The 27,399-nt window shown below is 41.0% G+C and overlaps 1 protein-coding gene across 3 annotated transcripts in view; it reads right to left on the bottom strand.

Annotated features, from left to right (window-relative positions):
• The window catches only part of LOC133459450 (sister chromatid cohesion protein PDS5 homolog B-like), a 74,436-nt gene that overhangs the window by 24,903 nt on the left and 22,134 nt on the right, over nt 1-27,399 (bottom strand). For all 3 annotated transcript variants that reach the window (XM_061739389.1, XM_061739387.1, XM_061739388.1), the window contains exons 2-16: nt 21,193-21,320; nt 20,346-20,549; nt 20,007-20,093; nt 16,102-16,199; nt 14,799-14,925; nt 13,018-13,098; nt 7,417-7,557; nt 6,589-6,704; nt 4,560-4,654; nt 4,128-4,273; nt 3,325-3,476; nt 2,143-2,256; nt 1,014-1,095; nt 860-908; nt 604-743 (exon numbers count right to left, since the gene is read on the bottom strand). In XM_061739389.1, the coding sequence (XP_061595373.1) occupies nt 604-743; nt 860-908; nt 1,014-1,095; nt 2,143-2,256; nt 3,325-3,476; nt 4,128-4,273; nt 4,560-4,654; nt 6,589-6,704; nt 7,417-7,557; nt 13,018-13,098; nt 14,799-14,925; nt 16,102-16,199; nt 20,007-20,093; nt 20,346-20,549; nt 21,193-21,300 (1,740 nt within the window). In that variant the 5' untranslated portion in view covers nt 21,301-21,320. The remainder of the gene's footprint in view (nt 1-603; nt 744-859; nt 909-1,013; nt 1,096-2,142; nt 2,257-3,324; nt 3,477-4,127; nt 4,274-4,559; nt 4,655-6,588; nt 6,705-7,416; nt 7,558-13,017; nt 13,099-14,798; nt 14,926-16,101; nt 16,200-20,006; nt 20,094-20,345; nt 20,550-21,192; nt 21,321-27,399) is intronic.

The following is a 27,399-nucleotide window of genomic DNA, read 5'->3' on the forward strand; positions in this document are numbered from 1 at the left end:
AGTAACAGTACTTTTACTTGAGAACAATTTTTGGCTCCTCTACCAGCTCTGAACTTTGGAGCTGGTGGACCAGATGGGGCTGGCTGAATATATACATGTAAAGGTCTGGAGGCTGATGCACACCTAAAAAAAGACTTGGTGAAACAGGTGCGTTGGAGTAGGTAGGAGTGAATCAAGGAAAAAAAGGGGTCTCCCGCACACTGTAGAGTCAAATGCAAAAAACTTTAATAGGGTAAACAAAAAGCAACGTTTCGGTCCACAGGACCTTTCTCAAGCAGAGATTTCAATCTCTGCTTGAGAAAGGTCCTGTGGACCGAAACGTTGCTTTTTGTTTACCCCCTTAAAGTTTTTTGCATTTGACTCTACAGTGTGCGGGAGACCCCTTTTTTTCCTTGAATATATATATGTAAACACATGCTGCAGTAATGCGACTCCTAACCACATTATCTGGTTGTGCCAGTCTGACTTTGACAATTACATTTTCATCATCCAGGTCTAAAATGTTTACATGCCCAATTTCAGTAGCACTAACAGTAATTAGATTTGTTTTTCTTCCTAGTGACGCATAAATGCACTGACTATGATAGAGATGTCGGTACTGACCACACAGACTTCTGCCTGTTTGCAGGAGCAGCTGGGGCTGACCAGCGTTTCCAGCTGATCTCTAATCCGCTCGTCGTCGTCCAGGACCTGAGCCAGCTTCTTCACAAAGTCCTGAGCTTTGCCCGGGTCTGGCAGGTTCCCTGTACGCATCAAGACAATCACTAGTCGATATGCAGTAGATTCACAGAAATCATTATTTTAATCCCAAGATAGACATGTGTAGTAGTACGAGATAGCAACTTTACAGATTACTTACTTGTAATCACCATGATTTTTGCAAACACAGCCTTGCTTGATGCTTCAGACTACAACAAATATAAAACAAAAATATATGGGTGTATAAACCAGGTTAGAATCAGGAGATGGAGGTCTGCTGGTGGCGTGTTGTGGCTGGTGTCGCTCAGAGCTACCTTGGGTTTTTTGATCAGGTCCAGCAGGTCTTTGACGTTGTGTCTTAACAGGTTCTGGCACTTCCACATCTCATTCAGAGCTCTGCCAGAGAGTTACATTTAATACAGTAACAAAACACATACTTTTTTTTTTATTTACCGCATTTTTCTGGACTATAAGCCGCACCTGCATATAAGCCACACCCGCTCTATTTTTAAAAAAATAATAAAAAAATATAAACAAGCCGCACCTGTATACAAGCCGCAACCGCTCTATTTAAAGGAGCTTGAGGCAGGATTTATGAAAAAAATTAGTATACGTTTTAAGTTTTCTAGTAATAATGTCAGATGAAGCGTTCCAAACCAAAAAGAATGAGCCCTCTAGTGTATCTCTCCGTTGCCTTGAACAGGCTGTGTGCTGCAAAATGTGCTGCAATTGTGGGGCAGAATTTCCCGCGCTGTCCTGCGGATGTGACGTCACATGACGCTGCATGCGCGTTCTCCCCGTTCTCCCGTGCCGGCTTCACTGGTGGCTGCAGTACCCCCGACGGCCGTCCTGGTGAAGGGTGGCGCTAGAGAGTCTCATTTCTTAAAAGGAGCCTCAAGCTCCTTTAAAAAAAAGAAAAAGATATGCAAGCCGCAGATATTTCTGTTGTTAGATTAGATATTTACTACATGTACAGAAGGATTTTGAACTGTAAATGATGTACATGTTTGTACCTAAATAGATCCTTTCCTATCAGTGTCTGTTAACACGGCAGCAACTTTGCTGATTAAAACGGGACAGAACCAAGAGAAAATAACCGCTATTTATTTATCTGTTTATCTGTTTGAAATCTGCTTCTACCTACTTCTATCTGCTAAAGAAGAAGTAGCGTATTCTTCTTTGCATTTATTTTGTCTTAGTTTTGATTCTAATTCCGGTTAGAGCGCCCCGAGTGGTGGAAGAAAAATCCACAGAATAGCTGCACCTTTGTATAAGCTGCACGGTTAAAAACCTAGGAAAAAAGTAGCGGTTTATAGTCCAGAAAATACAGTACATTCCCAAAAACAAGGTACGATTTCTTATGACAGAACTCCCAAAATAATGTTGCTCTGATTGGTTAAACACAACTTGCACACACATTTACAAAAACATGGGGAAACTCACTTGACAGCGTTTGTGTCTAGAGTGGCGTACAGGTAGTAAAGACACTTCATTCTCTCTGTGGTGTCCAGGTTGTGAGGAACCATGTACTGGGCAAACACCCGCTCCACCAACAACCTGCACATTCAAAACAACAATCCAAGTAAAGATTAGAAATGACTTAAGTCTGATTTAGTTTTGTTTACCAGTCATCAGCTGTTAAACATGTTTAATGGGCCTTTTGTAAACCAAGAGCATGAAGTAAAACCAGTAACAAGTAGAGAGAAATAAAAAATAAAAACTACCAACACACTGTCACATATGTCAGAGCTTTAAGGAATATCTTAAGCAAACATGTCATTATTGCAATATTCAACTTCTACAAAGTCAAACACATTCACATACAGACATTGTAAGCTGCTAGTGCAGACGTTTCCTGTTGGCAAATGCAGCTCCACTGCAGCACAGAGATTTAAAGGAAATTCTTCTGTGGTTTGGTCAGACTGCAATGTTCTTGGAGGTGTTTGGTTTATTTAGTTTTTACCCCGCCTCGTCTTTTCTGAGATTCCAGTTTGTTTTATAATAGGTAAACCTGCCTCTGCTCATGCAAGCCACAATCTGGAAACGACCTACAGGGTGGTGGGCCATAGTGAGCATGTAAACATGTGATCATTTACAGAATAAAAGATACAGAAATACAACATACAATCAGAAGACGGAGCAAAAAATAAACAGAATAAAAGATAAAGAGTAAAAAGTGGCGGCTGTAAAGGGCTATATAAATAAAGTACATTTACATTGACATAATTTGAATGTTTTCTGTGAAGTGTGATTACTTGGAGTGAACAGAGTGCAATAGACCAGAACACCATGCAGTGACATGTGGCCGTAGTTTGAAAAATCACTATGCCAATTAAGTTGTGAGAACCTGACCTGAATACCAGACTGTACAGCTGCTGTTCCGATGGGTGAAATGCTGCAGTGAAATACCTTAGTGTGATGTCATTATTCTTCTAATTATCCAGAAAAACTAAGTACAAACTGCTGCAGACCAGCGTTTTGCTCACAGTCAAAAAGAACAGAGTAAGAAATCAACTCAAGAAACTCACAGTATAATCAGATTATGCAAAGAAATGTGTTTTACTATTCTTTAAACAGCCACCCCAGAGTATTTAAATGCTTCCAGACGACTGGATGTACACAAACCTGTCATCGATGCTGTTCTGGTAGTAGATATGCAGCAGCTTGTCTTTGATCCAGGAGATCTGTTTGGACGCCTCTCTCCCTCCCTCTCCTTGCAGTGCGTACTTCCTGTAGATGGAAGCCAGGCCCATCATGGCCTCCTTACGTACACGCCACTGAATATGGGATAATAATAATAATAATGAAAAAGGGAGACATTTATAATCACAGAAATGAGTCAACTATTAAAATGAAACAAGTGATACAGTGGGCTGTAGTTCATAAAAATACAGAATACCATGCAACAATAATAAATCAACATATTTAATACTCAAAATTAAAACTGAGCAAATTGAATTACAAAAATCTTTCCACCCCGCATACAGGACTGTCTCAGAAAATTAGAATATTGTGATTTTCTGTAATGCAACTACAAAAACAAAAATGTCATACATTCTGGATTCATTACAAATCAACTGAAATATTGCAAGCCTTTTATTATTTTAATATTGCTGATTATGGTTTACAGTTTAAGATTAAGATTCCCAGAATATTCTTATTTTTTTAGATAAGATATTTGAGTTTTCTTAAGCTGTAAACCATGATCAGTCATATTAAAATAATAAAAGGCTTGCAATATTTCAGTTGATTTGTAATGAATCCAGAATGTATGACATTTTTGCATTACAGAAAATAAAGGACTTTATCACAATATTCTAATTTTCTGAGACAGTCCTGTACATGTATGAACCAGGCCTAAACACAACTCCCCGAGTGAACTGTGGGAAGACACAAGCATTTATGTTCATGTGATAACATTCGCTTACTCTCTTGTCCAATGTTCTCTCCTTTACAAAATTGAGCAATGCATCGTTGACTAGGGACAAATCTTTCTTAGCAGCAGTTACGATAGAAACGATGACATCATGGCGTATGGCTTCCTCCGGATCATGTGATCTGACCCTCAAAAAATCTGAAAAAGACAAAGGGGGGTGGGGGGTGAGAACCAAGGCGAACTTCAAAGTCCTTTTCATATGCAACATCAATTTCATCAATCTGTTAAAGCAATGGTTAACATCATATCACTGGTGACTTCTGCTTTAAAGATAATCACAGCTTTATTCTTGTTTTTCATTCTTAAGTAGGTCTTATGAAAACATTTATCAAAAAATAATGGTGTTGTAATCTATAAGGAGGAGTTTGTGGCGTAACTTCTAGACAGAACCCAAACCACTTATTGTTAATTTTAGCACAGTTACCCGTGAGGTCTTTGGCCAGGTCTGGGTGGTTCATGAGACAGTGACTCGCAAACTTCACACACTCCAGTCTGATCGGCACGTGGATGTCATTAAACCTTGGGGGAGAAATGGATGAATGTTAAAGTCAGCACCTTTAAAACAATTAGAGATGCAGAAATAAGACAGTGGGCATCTGTAAAACATAAACAGGTATGTATATGATGTCATTTAAAAAAAGAATTGTTCTGAAAAGCTAAAATGTTTTGTTTCAACATAAAACCAAAAGAATAGGGGTGTAACAATATATAGTGCCACGAAATTTCGTGATACAAAAACGTCACAATATGTGTCGTGGAGGTGACAAACTGTATCGCGATATTGGGTTATTAATATTAATCTATTGTGTTGACTAGTAACGCGTATCCGACCGCGCCTCGACCCACGGACCAAAATCTTCCTCCGCTCAGAGAAACTAGTACCGTTTTGGTCCCGATCACGGGACTCTTGCAGGGTTTTGAGCTCTGAACTTTTACTTATGTAAGGCTGGTGTAGAGTTAAGCCTTACCTTATTAAATTAAACCTTTTTGGGGTGGTGAGTAGGATAAACACGGGGACAACTTCTGCTGAGCTCCAGTGTACTTTAATGTGCCTCAACAGTGTAGGATTTTAGAACATCAACACAGCACCTACTGCTGTATCACTGTATCACGCCCAATCTAAAACAGACTAATCACTACAGATAAACTGACTAGTGTCATTATAGTCCCTGATTTACATCAGAATATAAAGAATATATTTATAAAATAATGAACCCTGAATTACCAAAATAACCTTAACAAAAATAAATCTCCTCTTACACTTATAATGTGAGCATGAATCAATCTTTTTTATGACGTAAAATTGTATGTATTTATTTACTATTTATTTATTTAATTTTAGTTGTTAAATTTCTGGAAAAGAAAAAAGTCAAATCATACATGAGAGAAACTATTCAGTTTGTGGCAAAATATTTGTACTTGTATGAAACTGAAGATGCATAATGCAAACCTGACATTTACTTTTAGTTCAGTTTGTGGAAAATGTTTGGCCTGGCTTTCTCTTTAAAACTTAAACAGTTATAAAGCATTACAAACTGTAACAATAGGGCAAACGTACAGCATTGTTTTGTATTTTGTGTCTTTCAAATAAAAGACAATTTTTTTCCAGTCATATGTTCCTCATTCAAGGTTGTTAAAAAAATACTGCTATAATATCGTATCGTATCGTTATCGTGACCTCAATATCGTGTATCGTACTGTATCGTGAGATTAGTGTATCGTTACAACCAGTAATCGAGTTGAGGGGGGATGAGGGGGGATGAGGGGGGATGGCATCCCCCCTGAAATAAAAACGGTCCAAATCATCCCCCTGTAAAACTGTCATCCCCCCTTTCCATCCCTTATGTCATTCCATCAATGAATGTGGTTTTACTGCTATTTCAACATTTAGAGTCATCACCAGAAAAATAACACCAGATTTTTCTACTTATTTTAAGTGAAAATCTACTTGAAACAGGTGAAAATTGTTGTTTTTTCCAGTGATGAGTCTTGTTTTAAGTGTAATGAGATTTTTTTTTTACCAAAATGAGACATTTTAACTAGAAATAAGACAAATATTCTTGTTAAGATTTTGAGTTTTTGCAGTGATCCATGTTACTTATCCTGTGAAGGACAGAGTCATATTGATAAGTTCAGAAAAGTGTTTTTTATTGTTGTGTTTTGATGTATTTGATGTAAGCCCAGTGGATATTTAAAGCTTACAGAAGGCTACATTTAACTGCTGCTATGTCATTCCTGCAGTATTTCTGCAGGTGTTTTGGTCACTGCTATTATTTGTAATATATTATATTATTTGTAATCAGCACAAATTATCTGTCCCCGTATGATAAAATCCACCATCCCCCCTGATTTTTTTTTTTACAACTCGAGTACTAGGTACAACCCTACAAAAGAATAACATGCAGTTTACATGTTTTGAAGATGTGTGAATGTGTCACTCCAGTCCGACCCACCTGCCCAGGTAGCACTGCCAGAGCGGTTTGTTCTGAGCAGCCAACTCCGAGTCCTTGGCTCCAAACATCTTAGCCAACAGCTTCACCACCTGCAGCCTCTCGTCATTATCATTACTCTGCAGAGACAGGGGACGGAGAGAGAGACAGCCAGGGAAATGATGACTTGAACGTGGCAGCGGTGATTGGACAGATGTGCTAAGACATTAACAATAACTACATCAGAACCATTAGTCCTTTCATAACACGCAATGCAGGCTTCACTGGTATCAATCTGGATTTGTTAACCATGAAAAAGGAGGAACAGCAAAGACAAAGAAAGATGGGGTGGGAGGAGAGGGGGAGTGGGGGTTGCAGGAGAAAACCAGCAGGGAGAGGAAAGAATAGAAAGAGACAAGGAGAGTGATGAAACGAGCCAGCGTGAGGAAGAGAGAGTATGTATAGTCTGTGGAGGAGAGATTTTAATCACAGCTATTATTTTGAGGAGACAGCAGTGATCTACATTCACCCTGAACAGTTAATGAGCATTATCTATCAGCACGGCACCTTTATGAGACGCTGCAGAAGCAACAATATGCTGACTGCCTTTCTTTTTCTACCGTGAATCCAAAAGTCTGCAGAAAAAGCTAAATATACAGTTGTGTGTTATTGCTCTGAGAATTCAGGTTTCTTTCAACTTATGAAACTCGTATCTTTAATTTTAAACATAAGCATTTGTGTCTGGAACTCTGTCCAAATATATCTATGAAATCTAATAAAAAAACCCCCATCATTCTGATAGAAATGTACTATTACGGCGCAGGAGAGTGTAAAAGTGATTTAGTGCAGTACCTTGAGTTTAAACTCCAGCTGTGGCAACACTGACAGAAGCAGGTGGCTGTCAATGTTGTAAAGCTCCAGGATGAGGTCAAACACATGTTCAGACAAGTCGCTGACGGAGGTTTTTCCCAGCATCAGCACCTGGTTGAAGAACTTTGGGGAAAGATGAGGAGAGATTAACAAAAGGTCCTTCACCTCAAGGACGACAACTTTGACAATCTTAAAGCAGATAGCTGTAGATATCTTTCCCGTTAGGTTAACCCCATAATCCTGACAACGTCACTGCGTTCACTTTATGTGGAATTTCATCAAAGATAAAGAGGATGTCTTTTCTCCTCCAGGGAGGTGAAACATGCTACCGCTCACAAACTGTGCTCTGCTTCGTTTTCTTATGGCACTTTTCCACTAGCACCTACTCAGCTCGACTCGACGCTTTCCCACTAGGGGTCTAACGTGTCGAGTAGATACTTTTTCTGTAACTATTCTGTCGAGGTTCTAAGCTGCTGAGTCGGCTGTATCTGACATCATCACACTACAGACCACCGATTGGTCGGGGGGTTGGAGTCAGACGTCTGAGTCAGGAGGAGGAAATCAGAGAAAGAGACTCTGACGGATTCTTGTTCATTTTATTCAACAGGCAATGGCAGCAAAGGTCTGTTTCTGATCCAACTCTGAGGGTCAGATGTTCATAAACCTGGTGCTGAGGAGAGAATTAAAAAGGGATCTAGACGGTGATAAGGAACGACCAGATCTACCAGGAGCTCTGTCTCTTCATAGCTGCTCACGACTCCAGCTGACTTTTCAGCAGCAGAGACAAACTAACAAAAAACTAAAAAGTGTCGCCGCTTGAAGCTTCTTTCTCTCTCTCATTTTTTTAAACTTGATATCAAACACAAGCCACAGACCCAGCAGCACATCTATCATCTCCTCCAGGTTCTACATCTTTAGTGTTGTTGTCTTCTTTGTTTAGATCACACAATCAAATACGTCACAGCAGCTTCTCCAACCTCCTACTTCTGCTCCAGGAGCTGAATTGTTATGGAAAAGAAACTTGGCCGAGTTGAGTCGAGCCGAGTAGTTGCTGGTGGAAAAGCTCCATTAGAGGTAGAGCACATCAAATCCAAAAGCATGTACTTTAATAATGTTGTGCTCTCCGACTAGCTGTCATTGTGAGCTATTTGCTGGTGTAGAAAAGTCTTCACAGAAGAAGCCGTCACTTATTTAGTTAGAATGCAACTGAGAGAAACAAAAATACCTGAAACCTTTCTAAAACTGTTCAGCGGTGCTAAGACTTCTACCAGAATGTGAAAGTTTGCTCTCAACCAATTTCCTCTTTGATGAGTACCAGTTTCACCAAATGATATGGACCAAACTACTCTCATAAAAGACAGCTAATTCCTCTCATCAAAAAAGTGGAGCCCGAGTAGAGCTGGAGCAGATATTGCATGGTTGGCATCACCATTCACAGACTGTTACTGCTCACAGTGTGGATGCTCACATCATTAGCAACATAGACTATGTTTACATGCAGTCAAAATTCGGGTTATTGCTAATATTCCGGTTACTGAAACATTCGGAATATTCCGTTTACACGGTAATTAATCATTTGGGATATCTGGATCAAACCAGCGACGCACGGAGAACATCATGACGCAATTACAGTCATTTCTACTTCTTCTTCCTGTATCCAAATCCAAAACAAATGCTGCTTCGCGCAACTTTTCTCTCACCTTCTTGTAAATCTTCTATCCCGGTACTTTCTACCGTCTACAAATGCAGAAATGTTCATATACCGTAATTTCGCGACCATAAGGCGCCCTTTTTTTTTTTTTTTTTTCTTTAAAATGTGCCGGTCGCCTTATGAAACGGTGCGCCATATCTATGCTTTGGGTGAAGCCCCGGGGGAGCTGCGGACGTGAAGGAGACCATCCACAGACAAGGGGGAAGGGGGGGTGTGTGAAGCACCCGTGGTCTGCGGACGTGAATGACACCAGCCACAGACGTTAAAGGGGGAAGGTGGGGGGTGTGAAGCACCCATGGTTTGCGGACGTGATTGAGGGGGAAGGGGGGGTGTATAAAGGGACAGGTATGTGCTTCACGCAGAACATTGTTGTCTTAACAACGCTGAAGATGGCAAAGAGACACGCTTATGAAGCACAGTTTAAACTGAAGGCGATCAGCTACGCGGCGGAACATGGGAATCGAGCAGCCGCAAGAGAATATAAAGTTAATGAATCAATGGTTCGCAAGTGGAGGAAGCTGGAAAACGAACTGCGGCAGGTGAAGAAAACGCAGCTGAGCTTCCGCGGACACAAGGCGAGATGGCCGGACTTGGAGGAAAGTTTGGAGCGGTGGGTGATCGAGCAAAGAGCAAGTGGAAGGAGCGTTTCCACGGTCACCATCCGACGGAAAGCAGTAGCGCTGGCGGAGGAGATGGAAATTGAACATTTTCACGGAGGTTCGTCCTGGTGTTTTCGGTTCATGAAGCGGTGCCATCTCTCCATCCGGGCCAGGACAACAGTAGCGCAGCAGCGCCCGGCGGATTACTTGGAGAAGATGGAAAGCTTCCACTCATTTTGTAGCCGACACATCACCGAGAAACACATCCAGCCCAGCCAAATAACGAACATGGACGAGGTGCCGCTGACGTTCGACATCCCGACGAACCACACGGTGGAGAGGACGGGGACCAGCACGATTGGAATCCGCACAACGGGGAATGAGAAGTCCTCATTTACCGTAGTGCTTGCCTGCAGCGCTGATGGACGAAAACTGCCACCGATGGTCATTTTTAAAAGAAAAACGTTGCCTAAAGAGACTTTTCCAGCCGGCATCATAATAAGGGCAAATGAAAAGGGCTGGATGGATGAAGAGATGATGATAGAGTGGCTGAGGCAGGTCTATGTGCGGCGACCAGGTGGTTTTTTCCACACATCACCATCGCTGCTGATCTGTGACTCTATGCGTGCCCATCTCACAGACAGTGTAAAAAAAGAAGTGAAAAACATGAACGCTTTGCTGGCTGTTATTCCGGGAGGTCTGACTAAGGAACTCCAACCGCTGGATGTCGGTGTGAACCGGCCGTTCAAGGTGAGGCTGCGGGCGGCGTGGGAGAGATGGATGACTGAGGGGGAGCACAGCTTCACCAAGAGCGGACGGCAGCGGCGGGCCAGTTATGCCACAGTTTCCACGTGGATTGTTGATGCGTGGGCTAATATATCTGCTGGGACTGTTGTTCGGGCGTTTGCAAAAGCCGGCATTTCAGAGGGGCCGCAGGACACAGAAAGTGACTCTGAAAGCGAGGAATATGGGACTGGCGCAGCTGAATTAGCAGCACTGTTTAATGCAGATACAGAAGATGAAGAGTTTGAAGGATTTGCTTGATGTGTACGGTAAAGTGAAATAAAGTACAATCAAAATAAGTTTTGCTCCCGCTTTATTTTTTAAATAAGCACACGTGCGTGTGTGTTCTGTGTTCTGCAGCGCGTGTGACGCGCACCGCTGCAACCCGACCTCCAGGTTCCCAAAGCGGGATCAGATCAAATTCCCCTGGTTCCCACCCGCTTTAGGAGCAGGGATTTCAGGGGTCTGTCCCAGGTCGGACCAACTTCACCCTGCGAGATTTTCAGGCAAATCTGTCGGTTTGATCTCCGGTAACCAAGATGCAGAGGATGCGCTCAGGAGCCGCCAGGCTCCCGCCGCGGGTTTGCCGGGCCAGGGCGCACCATCCCCGGGGCAGATCCGGCCGAAATGCCGCTGGTCTTTCCCCGGGAGCCCTTGCTCCCATACAGGTGGGTGGCTTCTGTCCCAGCCGGTCCGAACAGGTCACATTCCCGGTTAAAGCCGCTGTGACGTGCGCTGCTGCAACCCGACTTCCAGGTTCCCGAAGCTGGATCAGATCAAATTCTCCTGGTTCCCACCTGCTTTAGGAGCAGGGATTTCAGGGGTCTGTCCCAGGTCGGACCAACTTCACCCTGCGAGATTTTCAGGCAAATCTGTCGGTTTGATCTCCGGTAGGCCCAACCAAGATGCAGAGGATGCGCTCAGGAGCCGCCAGGCTCCCGCCGCGGGTTTGCCGGGCCAGGGCGCACCATCCCCGGGGCAGATCCGGCCGAAAGGCCGCTGGTCTTTCCCCGGGAGCCCTTGCTCACATACAGGTGGGTGGCTTCGGTCCCAGCCGGTCCGAACAGGTCACATTCCCGGTTAAAGCCGCTGTGACGCGCGCTGCTCCACCCCGCTGGGGAGAGACGGGCTCTGCGCGGTGGAGGATCGGCACAACGGGGTATGAAAAGTTTATTTACTGTTGTGCAGAAAGTGTCTGACACCGAGGAAATTCGGACTGGCGCAGCTGAATTAGCGGAGCTCTTTAATGCAGAAACAGAGGTTTTGCTCCCGCTCTATTTTTTAAATAAGCGCTTGTGTGCTTGTGTGTGCGTTCTGCATGTGTGTGCGTTCTGCAGCGGGTGTGTGTGTTTTCCGGCCGGCGTGTTTTGCGGCACGCGTGTGTGCAGCTCTGCTCTGTAGACTGCGCCTTTTGGGTCGGTGCGCCATATGTATGTTTTAAATCTAAAAATGACACACAAAAATGAGGGTGCGCCTTTCCACACGGTGCGCCGAATGGTCGCGAAATTACGGTACTTCATTACATTTATGAAGTGATTAGTCTCCTCCTGGTCTTGTGTTTCTCCGTGTTTATAAGAACTTCCTGGACTCAAAAGACCAGGATTCCTTGTGAACAGAAAATGTGCAGAAAACAAATTCCTGTTCCGTTTGATGGGGATATTCCATTTGGCGTTTACATGACCCAATATTCAGTTTTAAAAGGAGTAACCCAGGGCTCATATTCGGGTTTTTAAAAATTCTGGTTATTCAAAGGGGTTATTGGTGTTTACATGGCCGTGCAAATTCGGGTTATGGCCAATATTCGGGTTTTAAAAGGGTTATTGACTGCATGGAAACGCAGAAATAGATTATTGTTCTTTGTGCGAACAGATGAAATGATCAATTCACAGAAATTTTTATATTTTTAATACATTTTTATCATTCTGCCTGCACTGCTGGAAGCACTACTGCTTTTACCTAATTTATTATGGTTACTATGTGATGTTTTAATGTTTTAATTGTTCTTATTGGTATGTCTGTCTTTGTATGATGACCGTTTCCCATACTGCTAAATGAATTTCCCCTCGAGGGACAATAAAAATGACTCTGACTCTGACTCTCAGACATCAAACACTACAAATAAATAACTCAATGATCCTGCAAACACAACTGTAACTTTTGTGGCACATTGTTTTGTTTGTTTTAAATATGCCTTTACTGGAGAGTTCAGCACGCAGAAGCATTTCTTCTGGTAGGAATTAAGGACACATTTGCTAAGGAGCTGGGTCCTCATGTTTGAAGAACTGCCTCAAAAACTACTACTTGAGCCTTTCACAATTAAACTTGCGTATCACAGCTCCACAGATGGGAATACAGTGACTGAATCAAGACATATTTTAAACCATTACTTTTATAATCAGAAACTGTGTCTAAAATCCAGTGGTTTTTATTTTTTATTTTCCACCTAGAGTACTCAAAAAGAAATTAAAAAAAAAAAAGGTGGACTCTTACGTTGGTGATATACGGTTCAATAGCTTGAGCGGTCCTCTTCAGCAGAGCTTTGGCCAGGTCATACGCTTGTTTGTTCAAATTCTGAAAACAGAAGACAAAGCAGATCATATTGATGCACAAACAAATAAAAGGTGAAGTCAATATATGTGTTTACTGTGGAGAAACCTTCAGGAACGTGTAACAGACACTGGTGTGCAGCCTTATCAGTGCACAAAGCTTCAAATTGCTTTTCCTCTTCTTATCTGCAGGGGTCTCACTGAATTACAGAGTATAGAAAATGAATCCGGCCTCGAGTCTACAGACAATATCAAGTAACTTCAGGTTGTCTTTTCTAACGAGAAGCCAATACTTGTATTACCATTCCTGCCAGTGCCATTTAGTGTGTTTGTAAAGATGCTCTTAGTCCAGACAGTTCCAGACTGGAGGACCACCTGCCTCCATCTTCAGAAAAACTTGAAGACACACCTTTTCTATCTCCATCTTCTCTCCTAACTGCATTAATTCAATTCAATTTTATTTGTATAGCGTCTATTACAACAGAAGTTGTCTCTAGGATCTTTCCAGAGAGCAGAACATAAACCCCCCAAGCAATTATTACATAAACAATGGCAGGTAAAAACTAATTAATTAACAAATTATCAAAAGTAACTGAATCTGACCCCACTCTCCTTTGCAATTCACTGTGTAGAGTGATTTTCTAGCTGTACTTTTCATTGATTTCTGCTCATACTTTGTAATTGCCTTTTAAGAAACTAAACTTCTGACATACGCTTTTCATGCCGGGGTTTTCCTGACGCGTCAATAGAGTAATCCCTCGCTACAACGCAGTTCACCTTTCACGTCTCGCTGCTTCACGGATTTGTTCTGCATTCTGATTGGCTAAACAGTCTCCCCGCTTCTTCACTTCCTGTGTCAATAACGTTGGTTGCTTAGCAACAAGCTGAGAACGGCCAATGAGCTTCAGCAGCAGCTCAAGAACGGGACCTTTGATGAATCGTTCATTACAGTTCTCAATATAATCCATGGTGTCGGTTTAGAAGAATCTTTTTTGCCCAAAAGAAAAAAGAGCGACAACAACGACGCATAACTATTTTCTTCTCTGGAAAAAACAGACCTGCACCGCAGCTTTAGAAGAAAAAGACGCTACAGAGCGAGTCGGGACGCAGCAGCATCAGAAGAGCAGTGAGTTTATAATCATAATCATTTTTCATTTTCTCCCATTCAAATCTAATTAATCGGGTCGTGGTAGTTCCTACTTCGCAGATTTCACTTACTGTAGTCCAGTTTACTGAAAAAATGTGGTGGAAACCCTTGTTGCATTTGCACATCTCCAGCATCACTGGCCGTGCTTTAGTCGGTCATATGACCAGAAAGAAAGCAAAAAGGCGCACCATGTGTGGAGAGGAGACGAGAGATTTTTATGTTTTTATTGATCATCTGCTGCCTTCGACTATTTACCAACATCGGCAGTCGCAATAATTTCTCCAAAACTAAAGATGGTTCTGTCCATCTTCTCTGATCCGAAGATCTTCTTTGTTTTGAAGAGAATTCCAGCAGGACGAGATATGAGGAGAGTTATGCTCGTAAAAAGAGGTCTAGCAGGAAGACGTTTTACGAGAGTGACGTTCTCTCACACAATACGGTTCAATGGAAACACTGGAATGTTGATTCAATTTCAGACTGGTTGCCTTTGTTTTCCAAAAAAAAAGAAAAAGTGTAGTGGAAATGTGCCTGCTTTAACTCGTCCCTGCTGCGTGTGAGTGTATCGTCTGTATCTCTACCTTGTGTGCAGGCACCAGGTTGACCAGAACAGTGTCCAGAAGCTCCTGTGAGACGGTGTCGCCCTCACAGATGATGGAGCTCATCAGGTCCACCATGTGCATGTGCACCTTCTGGTTGTGGCCGTTGCTATGGAAACAAGGAACAAAGGGCCAAAAATGAAGGCCCTTGCATAACATTCATCTCCGGCTCTCTCTGAGTCACCTGAAACTTATGGGATTCAAATCGGCCTTTACACATTTGAAAACAAGATTATTATTGTTCATATTTTTAATGCACCGGGGCTCAGAGTTACTTCATGCTAAAAAGGCATTTTATAGAATTTATTGTTTTACGTGAAGAACATCTATTCGTAAGAAGAAAATGGCATCAATAAAAACAGCCCATGTACAGGACTGTCTCAGAAAATTAGAATATTGTGATAAAGTCCTTTTTTTCTGTAATGCAATAATGTCATACATTCTGGATTCATTACAAATCAACTGAAATATTGCAAGCCTTTTATTATTTTAATATTGCTGATCATGGCTTACAGTTTAAGAAAACTCATATATCCCATCTCAAAAAATTACAATATTCTGGGAATCTTAAACTGTAAACCACGATCAGCAATATTAAAATAATAAAAGGCTTGCAATATTTCAGTTGATTTGTTATGAATCCTGAATGTTTGTTTTTTTAATTGCATTACAGAAAATAAAGAACTTTGTGATTGTGATAAGAATATTATAATTTTCTGAGACAGTCCTGTAAGTGGATGTGAAGAAATCACAGAGCGGTTGTAAAATACATTCAAAATATTAAAAATATAAAAAAAAAAAAAAACATTCAAAATGATCTGCATTTCAATGGGAGGCAAAGGCTGCATTTCAAGTCTCATTAACCCCAAGCGTCACTTACACACAGAAGAATGAGGAGTGCGTCTACACCCACCTTCTAATCGTATTTTAAATAGAAAGCAGTGGTTTTCCTTCAGATTTTTTCAAAAAACTAAACAAAAACAACAAAAAACAACTACAGAAATTGCATAAGCATAACCTTGACACAAACAACAATTTTCCTCCGGTGGCATAGAGCCAGATTCTGTGCTGCAGAATCCAGCCCTCAAGGTTGTGTTCAGCAGACTGAAATGGAGAGATGGGGTTAGGAGAAAAAGAAAGGGGGGGCTCAAAGAGAAACAACTGTTCCGCTACGGGGCCGTTTCACCGTGGGCCAGCAAAGACTGTAGTTTAGCTCTTCACTGGAGGCTGCAGTGTGACTTAAATCCAGGTAAACATAACAGTATAACAATAAACGAGGACTTACTTGATGACCTGGAAGAGTGTTCTGTAAAGCTGGGTGAATATCTCATTGCTGTCTTCAAGCTCAAAGCAAATATTGTAGGACTTCACCCAAGCTATGTTCTGCTCAAACAGAGGAGAGGCAGATTGTTAGTGGTGAGAAATGAATTCAGAAATGACTGTGTGGATGTTAAACACTGGTCTTAAATCATAAATCCTTTAAATCCCTAGAAACACAAACCTTTCCCACTTTGAGAAGTGGAAACGCAGATGCATCATCAGACTTTAAGGCTGATGGGTTCACATTTTTGGCAGGTTGTTGCTTATTTAAACAAGTTCCACACCAACATCACTATTCTTTTGGAGCCGTTTCTGTGTCTTCATCTTTAAACTCTCACTTTGGTCACGGCAAACCACAGGGAGAAATATCTGGCTCTTTAGCTGTTAAATGATCCAATATGTTCACCAGTTAGTTGTAAACAGGAGCAGATACTGTACAGACGCTACAGCAGGGATTTTAGAGATTTTTTTCTGGTGGCTGCTGCCTTCTGCAACAAGAAATAATGCTATACAAGCAATACGAATAAATCAAAGCAGTAAAGCTGAAGGACACAGAAACTGAGCTCAAAATTCACAATGAATCTCTGTTCCAAAAAGCTGCAGATCTAGGTAATTGTTCTCTGCAGGTTCATCAACATGCACAACATACTTACCAAATGTGGCCATTTGATACAATAGTATGAATAAAAATACAGATTATAGCCATTTCAAATAAACTATTTAGAAACATTGTATCCCTTCAACGTTCAATGGGTTGCTGTTTACACAATTACCGTATATTTTGAATAAATAAAAGTCTGCAACATTTGAGAAAGATCAATCAGCTTTGGCTAAACATATGGCTGCACAGTTAATGAACAAAATGACATGTTTTGTGTTACTAATGCTTAATTCTTTTATTTTCTATGCATGTTATTCTTAGCAATACAATTACGCGGATACACGTCATCTCTGAATACAACTGAATAAATTAGAGACCAAACCAAATGCTGTGAAAATTGGATATTCAATGGAATAATGCAAGCAGCAGCACTGGACAATTAGATCAGCAGGCCATCTTCCAGCATAAACTCTGCGTAGAGAAAGCCGTTCCCAGTACCCTTGTAAGCATCCCTGTTGCCATTTATAAACTGTTAAATAAATCATAGTTCCGCCAGCAGGAAGGCACAACACACTGTCCCTCCCAGTTTGACTGATGCGGTGTTGGAAACCTCGACAGTGGAGGAAAAACTAGCTAACATTTCAGCCTGAGATTAAGGTTATGGCACCCAATTTTGCTGAACCACACAAATGTTTAATAATGCACAGCCAACATTTGCACGACTGCAGAACGCAAACAAAAATGCATGGACCTTGTGGACAAGGTTTGGAGCTCCTGCTGCTGTTGCAGCATGCCGGTGTCGTCTGCCCACAGGTTTTTACTGATGATTACTAAACATAAACAGGAGTGCCGTAACCCGGTCCTGTGAGGGTGCAGCCCTGCAGAAAGCTGGGGCTTTTCTGGACCATGATGGTTTACTTCTCAGTACTTGGCACAGGCATCTTTAGCTCACCATGACAGACACAGTTAAGGCATTGCAGGGTGGTAGCTCAGTGTTGCTCTCAATGAAAAGACAAGGTTTTCCACGTAATATTTAGGCGTTAGGGGTGGGTAAAAATATCGAAAAATTGATGCATCGCAATTATCCCCACCCTGATTCAATATCGATTAAGCAAAGCCTCTGAATCGATTCACCTCCTGGCCAGTGGGGGCACTGTGCGCAACATTTTCTTATGATTCTCGTTTTGTGGACGGTGGCTGCACGCGACCAAACAATAAAATGGCGACAATGGCAAGCGGAAAAAATCTGTCAGACCAGACGTTTTTACAGATTTTGAATTCCCATTTAAAGAAGGAACACGAGAAACGGACAAAATTAGGGTGGTGTGTAAAGCCCCTTTCACATAGAACGCAAAGCGCAGACCCCGGCCGGCGATCCCATTCATGTGTATGTGCTGCCTCGGCGCAAGAGCGGACCGCAACAGGGTGCCTGCCGCGGCGTTGCGCCTGCCGCGGCGTTGCGCCACGCCTCCTGCCCGAATTAAACATTTTTTTAATTTCAGCGTGCCGCGCTGTGACGACATCTCGGCCGACTCTGCTCCCTACCCGGCGGTGGGCGCGGCGCAGACCGCGCAATATGTGAAAGCAGCTTAAGTTGTGCCAGGCAGAACTAATATACAACAGCAACACGACAAACCTGCGGATCATGTTGACACAGAACCGTCATGTGTTTTCTTTTTATTTTAACTTTTGTACTAGAGTACACATGCACAAGTGAGCCATTATGGTGCTGCTAAGTTTAATTGCTCAGTTCATTTCTATGTGAAGTAACATGCCACGTGTTATAGGCATGAAAATAAAAATAATGAAAAATTGCCAACAGGTATATTTTATATATACCGGTATTATATATATTTCTACGTCTTACTGAATCGATATCGAAGCATTTAAATCAATATCGAATCGAAATCGAATCCTAAAGAATCGAAATTGAATCAAATCGTGAGGTTCTTAAGAATACCCAGCCCTATTAGGCATGCATGCTTACACTCCTGTTAAAAGGGCCGTAACAACATAAAGAAGGCTGACAGCATCTTCTCCTCAGCTATGGTTTCTTTTTTTTTTTTTAATATAGGCCCAATGAACGTGATTGACTCCTCCTTTTTTGTTTCACGTACGCTAGTAGAGTCACACTTTGGTGCCGGAATGCCGGTTTCGTGTATCCGAGGACACGAGGTTGTGGTATTTTTCTCTCTTCCTAGGGCCAGATGTAGAATGGAGAAAATGGCGAAAAATTGGTGGCCTACTTTCACGGAAATGTTACAGAATGTGTTCTTTTACAAGTTGTTTTACCTCTCTGACCCTCAAAATGTTTATTGACTATTTCCAAGACAGATCTTGTCATATTATAAAAGCACAACATAAATTGTCTCAAATTTTTATCTCACACACACATTAATAGTCAAACATTTTGAGGGTCAGAGAGGTAAAAGAATGTGTAAAAGAACACATTAACACACCTCGCATGGCCAGTGTTAAAAATGTTGCTCTCATTTTTCTTGGATTTCATGAATTTTTCTAATACGTCATCTTCCACTGCACAGAAACAGAAAGAATCCTACAGGCTCCCTGCTGCTGCATCCTTGTTTACATCTGGACAGCTGATGTCTTACTGCACATGAAGGCTACTTCAAAACAGATGCCTGTTCACAATGTCTGATATAAAAGACACTTAAAATAGCAACGAGAACCACAAAAAAGAAAAGAAGATCCAAAATGGATCTTGGCAAAAAAAAAAAAAAAAAAAAAAAAGACCTGCAGTGTGAATGCAGTCTAAGGTAGGAAACAAGAGCAAGTGTGACTCCCTGTAAAAGCCATTCATAAAAGTTCTGTACTCAAATAAAATATATATACATACATTTCCAAAGTGCTTCATTAAAGTATTTATCCAAAACAATGGAGATTTAGGACCTAATGCTTTAAGATCTCCTGAAAAAAGTATTTTGTATATAATGATTGGATTTGTTTTTCCACAATAAATCAAACAATGTTGACTCAGTCATATTCGATTGATCCTTATTTTCAGCCCATTAAGACTCAAACATCAATCTTTTAATAAGTAGACACAAGATCCATACTTCACTGAAGAGTAAGTTATCAACTTGTATGCCATTGAGGCTTCAAGTCTACATTAGTTTCCTCCAACTCATAACGTTTTTCATAGTTTCCACCATCAGCAGTTTGCTGCAACCATTGTTTTTTTATTCAAATTCAAAGAATAAAAATGAGCAACCCCCAGCCACACTACTGCCCCAAACACACTCACACACCTCCAGCAGGTAGAAGTATCTGTTGAACTGGGCACTTTTGGTATCTTCCAGTCCTTTGAGCTGTCTTGTTATGAACATAAAAATGTCCTGCGGAATGACAGACAACATACACAAGGATTATGTTAAATAAATAGTCCGATATCAAACCAAATACTACACAGATATGAGGCCAAACAACACATTTGTAAGATAGATTTCATGGAATATTACAGTGAGGAAAGCTAATAGAAATATAATTAAACATAAAATAACACAATCAAAACTCTATTTCAAATAAATCAAAATATCTTATTTTGCAGTACTTTTTAAGGCAGCTGAGGTAGCCCTTTATCATCACACCTTAAGTTTGTCTGGAGAAGTGTAGGGCGCCTCGGGGGCGTAAATCCTGAATATGTCTGCTAGACAGCAGGCCACTAGCAGGCGCACGTCTTTGTCTGGGTGTTTGAGAAAGAAGTCTGAGGCCAAGTGAAGAGCAAGGTTCAGATAGAGCTCCTTTTCTTCCTCAGAGTCCTGGTCCATGTCCATGAAGGTCTTTACAACCATCTGAAAAACACGTGGGTTATATTAAACGAGTAAAGCAGCTGCCTGTAATTCTTGTTTCAGTTGGGAACAGAAAACCATACAGGACTGTCTCAGAAAATTAGAATATTGTGATTTTCTGTAATGCAATTAACAAAACAAAAATGTCATACATTCTGGATTAATTACAAATCAGCTGAAATATTGCAAGCCTTTTATTATTTTAATATTGCTGATCATGGTTTTTAGCTTAACAAAACTCAAATATTCTATCTCAATCTTAAACTGTAAGCCATAATCAGCAATATTAAAATAATAAAAGGCTTGCAATATTTCAGTTGATTTGTAATTAATCCAGAATGTATGACATTTTTTTTTTTTTTTTTTTTTTATAAATTGCATTACAGAAAATAAAGAACTTTATCACAATATTCTAATTTTCTGAGACAGTCCTGTACTGCAATGTAATTTACTGATGCATTTGACTGTCTACGTGTCTAATAGCAAAATCAAAACAACATTTTGAAAAAGATTTACGAGGAAATCCATTGTTTAACTGTAAATGCAATACTTAGAAAATACAGATATTGCTATTTTGTTTGAGAATACTAAATGTATTAATTGTAGGATAAACAGCCAGCCTCGGCTACAGAAGTAAGACACGGACCTTGAGCCTGCGGACCATTTCCTCTTTGGAGATTTTGTCAGAGATCTCCTTGACCCCCGGGGGGTAGGTCACCTTCCCGTCTGTGGCTCGAGCTTTAGAGTGAGCCATCCTCTTTAGCTCTTCACTGCCTGGAGAGAAAACAGCTTTTGTAATAAACCAAAAGAGAGCAACAAAGTAGGTGCCACAGAGAAGATTGAAAGAGTGACTAAAAGCTTTATTCCCTGAGGGTGGACAGATCCTCAACCTAAAACCATTAACAATATGGAAACTTGGGGAAAATCTTTTATATGCATGAAAGAAATCTGCAATGGAGCAAACTGAATTATTCAAAGCCCAGCAATGGCTTTGTGTAAGCTAGGAGGAAATTGCTACATTCAGAAAACACACTGAAATGTCTCCCTTTGAGGTTTTGTGACAATTGAGTTCCAGGTTTTCATTAACACAGCCAAAGCATTTCAAAGATTATAATCAATCCTGTCATGAGTATTCACAGGTAACAAAAATGTGCTTTGACTTTAAATGTAACACCCTGCTTGTGGCCAGATAAGTCACAGTACCCTGGCGCTGCTTCCATCAATTGGCCACTGATTGTTATCGGCTTTAGTCGAAATAATTTGAGGTGTCAGAGAGGAGCCGCTCAGATTTGAAGAAAGAAAAAAAAAAAAATAAGAGACAAGAATTAGTTTGCCCTCTCAATGCTTGTCGTCAAACCTAGCTCACTGGAGAATAAAAACAGACAAAGAACCTGGGGCTCGCTTGAGTCACCACAGTATGCAGCAGATAGTTGTCAACATGACGTGAGCCACATATAATTATGAATCACCAAGGGAGAGCCCGTCTCCTCACTTACACACTCCATGTGTGTATACATGAGTGAGAGGGGAAAACAACTATTAACATTCACTGAACAAGTGTTATCCGAGTCCATCTAACCCACCCCTGAATCTGGAACCTCAGAACCAGAAAAAAAGTGAGCCCAGTCTGCTACTGCACAGTTAGCTACCTGGCAAAAGGTCTCAGTAGGCGTTTTTAGATTGGATCCCACTAACGTCTGGTTCTTCCACCACAACGTGGTGTGAAATCAGTATCAGACTTTTCTCCTCCATTGTTCCCCGATGGTGGACCGACCTACCAAACTGTCCGATCTGCAGGGTCTTTATCTACTTTTAAGCGCAAGCTAAAGACTCAGCTCTTCTGATGCAGAAGAGAACTTCTGCATCTAGTAAACTTCTCTGCTCATCAGAATTAGTTAGAAGATCCAGCTCTCTGCAGGACTCAGCACTGAGTAAGCTGCATGCACTTATGACAGGATGATCGCATGATGGTGTCTTTTTAGACGTAGCTTTCTTGTATAAAGGGACTGTTGTGTTGGGCGGGAAGGGAACAAAAAAAATAAAATAAATAAATAAATAAATCTAGTACTGGCAAGACAACACCTGTGTCCAACTGGACTCTCAGCAGTCTGACCAGCACTGATCCAGCTGGACCTCCTATGTGGTTTCTTGCTTGTGTTGTTCTCTCAGATGTAAGTCGCTTTGGATAAAAGTGTCTTCTAAATGACAGTAGTAGTAGTAGTAGTAGCAGTAGTAGTAGTAGTAGTAGTAGTAGTAGTAGTAGTAGTATCGCTGGATGATGAACGCATGTTTAACGCGCGTTAGCAATGTAAACGCAAGGTGTGTTATTTGCAATGGAAACAATGGACCATTCTTTGTCTTCGGCTCCGAGGCTGAGCAGCTCACGGGTTTCCTCGTCTCCACAGTTACTCATCTTGTAAACATACAGGACTGTCTCAGAAAATTAGAATATTGTGATAAAGTTCTTTATTTTCTGTAATGCAATTCAAAAAACAAAAATGTCATACATTCTGGATTCATTACAAATCAATTATTTTTATTATTTTAATATTGCTGATTATGCTTTACAGCTTAAGATTCCCAGAATATTCTAATTTTTTGAGATAGGATATTTGAGTTTTCTTAAGCTGTAAGCCATGATTAGCAATATTAAAATAATAAAAGGCTTACAATATTTCAGTTGATTTGCAATGAATCCAGAATGTTTGACATTTTTGTTTTTGTAATTGCATTACAGAAAATCACAATATTCTAATTTTCTGAGACAGTCCTGTAGATCCTACCTGTGACGTCCTGCTGCTGCTGTTACCCTCATCAGCCATTTCCTTATTTTATAAAATAATAAATAAATAAAAACTTTCCTGGTGGGTCAGAATATGTGATCAATAATCCCGTCCCCCGACCCACCACCCCAGGTTAGTTCAGTTTACATTAGACCTGACCCCCGGTCAACACTCTCCTCCGAGTTATTCGCAGCGCAGCTCGACACGCCCCCCCCTTATGTCGGTACACACGACACCCTAGGGCCGCGCATTCATTGATTGATTGATGTGTCCCGTATGGAGATTTGTCTTCACTGACAGAACATTTCTCATCTCAGACGACCACAGACACCAACAATAAATAATTGATATGCGTAACAAAGACAACTTAAATGACCACACAAACGCGGACAGACATGTCAGTGGGGCCTGCTGTTCAGGGGCAGCTATTGACGCTTTTCCACTAGCACATACTCGTCCCGACTCAACTCACCTCGGTTTGCTGCTTTCCCACTAGGGGTCTAATGGCGCTTTTCCAGTAGTACCTACTCAGCGCGCCCCGACTCGCCACGCCTCGTCCCGCCTCCACTCGCCTAGTCCTCGTTTGTTTTTCAACACCCAGATGAGAAGTAGGAGGTTGGAGCGAAGCTGCTGTGATGTATTTGATTGTGTATCTAAACGAAGAAGACAACAACACTAAAGATGTAGAACCTGGAGGAGATGATAGATGTGCTGCTGGGTCGGTGGCTTGTGTTCCATATCAAGTTAAAAAATTAGAGTGAGAGAAGCTTCAAGCGGCTACGCTTTTTTAAAAATTTTGTTTGTATCTACTCGGCCAGCCTCTACCCGCCTCGACCCGTAGTGGAGAAGCACAAAACGGGGGTGTGGCGACTAGAGGTGCGCTGAGTAGGTACTAATGGAAAAGTGCCATAACGTGCCGAGTAGATACTTTTTCTGTAACTACTCTGCCGAGGTTCTAAGCGGCTGAGTCGGCTGTATCTGACATCATCACACTACAGGCCACCGATTGGTCGGGGGGTTGGAGTCAGACGTCTGAGTCAGGAGGAGGAAATCAGAGAAAGAGACTGACAGCTTTTTGTTAATTTTATCCGACCAGCAATGGCAGCGCAAAAGTCTGTTTCATGATCCAACTCTGAGGTGCAGATGTTCATAAACCTGGTGTCTGAAGAGAGAATTAAAAAGGGATCTAGAAGGGCGATAAGGAACGACCAGATCCACCAGGAGCTCTGTCACTTCATAGCTACTCACGGCTCCAGCTGACTTTTCAGCAGCGCCGAGACAAACAAAAAAAAAAAAAGCATTGCCACGTGAAGCTTCTCTCACTCTCATTTTCTAACTTGATATCGAACACAAGCCACAGACCCAGCAGCACATCTATCATCTCCTCCAGGTTCTACATCTTTAGTCTTCTTCGTTTAGATCACACAATCAAATACGTCACAGCAGCTTCGCTCCAACCTCCTACTTCTGCTCCAGGTGCTGAATTGTTATGGAAAAGAAACCAGGTCGAGTTGAGTCGAGCCGAGCTGAGTTGAGTAGAGCTGAGTAGGTGCTAGTGGAAAAGCGCCATAAGGCTGCAGGGATCAGGCTAAATGTGGGGTATTCGCCAATGTAAAAGGCACTAGTGTCTTTGCAAACCAGATCATGTCAGTATCCACAAGCCTGTCATGTGTGGGACCTCGAGGTTCAGTTCTGGGTCCTATCCTAATCATTTTATACATTCTTCCTCTAGGTCTGATAATTAGGCAGTATCCTGATATTTCTTATAATTTCTATGCTCATGACATACAGCTGTACTACTATTTTAAACTTCCAGAATTTGAAAAGTTGTCACCTTTGATGAATTGTTTGACCAGCATCAAACAGCGGCTGTGTGACAACTACTTGAAACTAAATGCAGAGAAGACGGAAACCCTAATTAATCGAGCCTGAAAGCAGCCAAGCCTCAGAAACCTTGGTGTTATTTTTGACTCTGCTCTATCTTTGGAATGTTATTTGAGAGAATTAACTAGGAATTGCATCTTTCAGCTTAGAAATATTGCCAAACTCCTTAAATTACTTTTCTAAATCAGCTGGAGATTATTGGTCATGCTTTTATTTAATCTCTTTTATACCATTGTAATTGCCTTTTTACTTGTTTGAACAAAAAACCTCAACAGTCTACAAGCAGTCCAGGATGCTACTGTAAGACTCCTAACAAAATACAAGAAACTGACAAAACATAACCAGGGTATGTACAGCTAACTTTAAATTTAATACCTTTCTTTACTCCCTGCAGAATGTTTTAAAAACCATTGTGACACTGAGTTGCAAGTGTTATTCACCTTCGTTTATGCAGATATTGGCATTTATAAACACAATAAAAGATATAGACTCACTAATGTTGATACCATATTGCACACATTTATTTTTCTTGATGAATAAAAATAAAACAAACTACATAAAATAAGCAATGAAAAGAAAGTTCCAGCACACTGGATGGCATTCAATACTTGAACTGTTGATGCATCACAAACTGGCATCAGTCTCTTAACTGTTGCTGATATCACTTCACAACCTGGGCTCCACTACATGAACTGGTGACCTGCTATTATTTTATTTGAACATAAACCTGTGCTATAGGCCTAATATGAACTCTCGAGCAAAAGAATCTTATGGCAAGTGTCTTTATTGCACGACCCAGCCTTGTTGATGCCATCAACAAGTTTTTTGAAGAATGGAACTAATCCAAATCAGATGAAGTACCAGGATTTGTCCGTACCGCATGTATGGGAATTAGGGCTGGGTATCGATTCAAATGTCAAGAATCGATTCGATTCCGATTCTTAAGATTCAGAATCGATTACCACCATTTGATTCGATTCGATCTGATATTCATGTGGATTAGTGTTATTAAACATGTTTTTTGAGCTGTTGCCTGAATTATATGACACATGTAAAATAACTAGTTAAATAATAATTTCACAATAATTATTGTGTGCATTTAAGGCCTGAGTCAGTCCTTAAATGCTGGGTCTTCCTCCCAGCAGTCAGAAAACATTTTGCCCATGACGACGGTGATGGTGGTTGCCTGGACGCTGAAGATATGTCTAAGCATGCAAAAAACACGCAAGCCAGCCAGCTGACTACCCAGCTGAGCTGAGAGCGCAGAGATGTCCAACGACCACTAAATATGACATCAGCATCAGACGTAGCTTACAAAGTTGGTATTTCAGGATTGAGACGAGGATCTTTGATTATGTGCCCACTGCCCAGATATGCAAAAGCCTGCATTTAAACAAACTAACGCAAATTTTAGCAGATAGAATTTCAATCAGAATAGGACGCCTCAGTCTGAAAAAAAAATAATACCCATTTCTCAAAAAATAATACTTCTAAAACCAAATTTAACACTTTTCATGGCTTTAAATTTCGGGATCTTGAATTATCACCTTTTAATACTTTTTAAAACCCAGCCGATACCAGAGATGCACCGATCAGGATTTTGAGGGCGGATCACCGATCACCAAAAGCAGTATCTGGCGATCCCGATATTTACGATCACAGCTTGAAATCCATAAATTCTTCAACATTGTTGTCTCGTGTACACAACATTGACATTATATTAGGTATAATATGAGGAGATGAGAAAGTATCATGAATTGACCACTGTTTTATTGCAGGCTGAACAGTACTCCCTTAGAGACATGTCACTCTCTTAGAGTTGATATACCGTATTGACCCGAATATAAGACGACCCTGATTGTAAGACGACCCCCTGTTTTTCAAGACTCAAATTTGAAAAAATACTTTTTTTAACACCAAATTAAATTTTTATACAGAAAATAATTACATCTGAAACAAATGATTATAACAATATATTTTAAAGAAAAGCATGTTATTTTGCCTCATTCAAATCATGATCTTGAAGTTTGCATCATAACTTCTTGGACCCACTTTTCTCCAGATTGTCGCTATGTTTCTCCACGTTTCTGTTATCTCTTCTGTTATTTTCTTCTCTTTTCTTTCTTACCGCTATTTTTTATTTTTCTTCTTCATGCTACTGCTATTTTTATTTTTCTTCTTTGTGA

The sequence above is a fragment of the Cololabis saira genome, chromosome 14, assembly GCF_033807715.1.
Source record: "Cololabis saira isolate AMF1-May2022 chromosome 14, fColSai1.1, whole genome shotgun sequence".
NCBI classification, from domain to species: domain Eukaryota; kingdom Metazoa; phylum Chordata; class Actinopteri; order Beloniformes; family Belonidae; genus Cololabis; species Cololabis saira.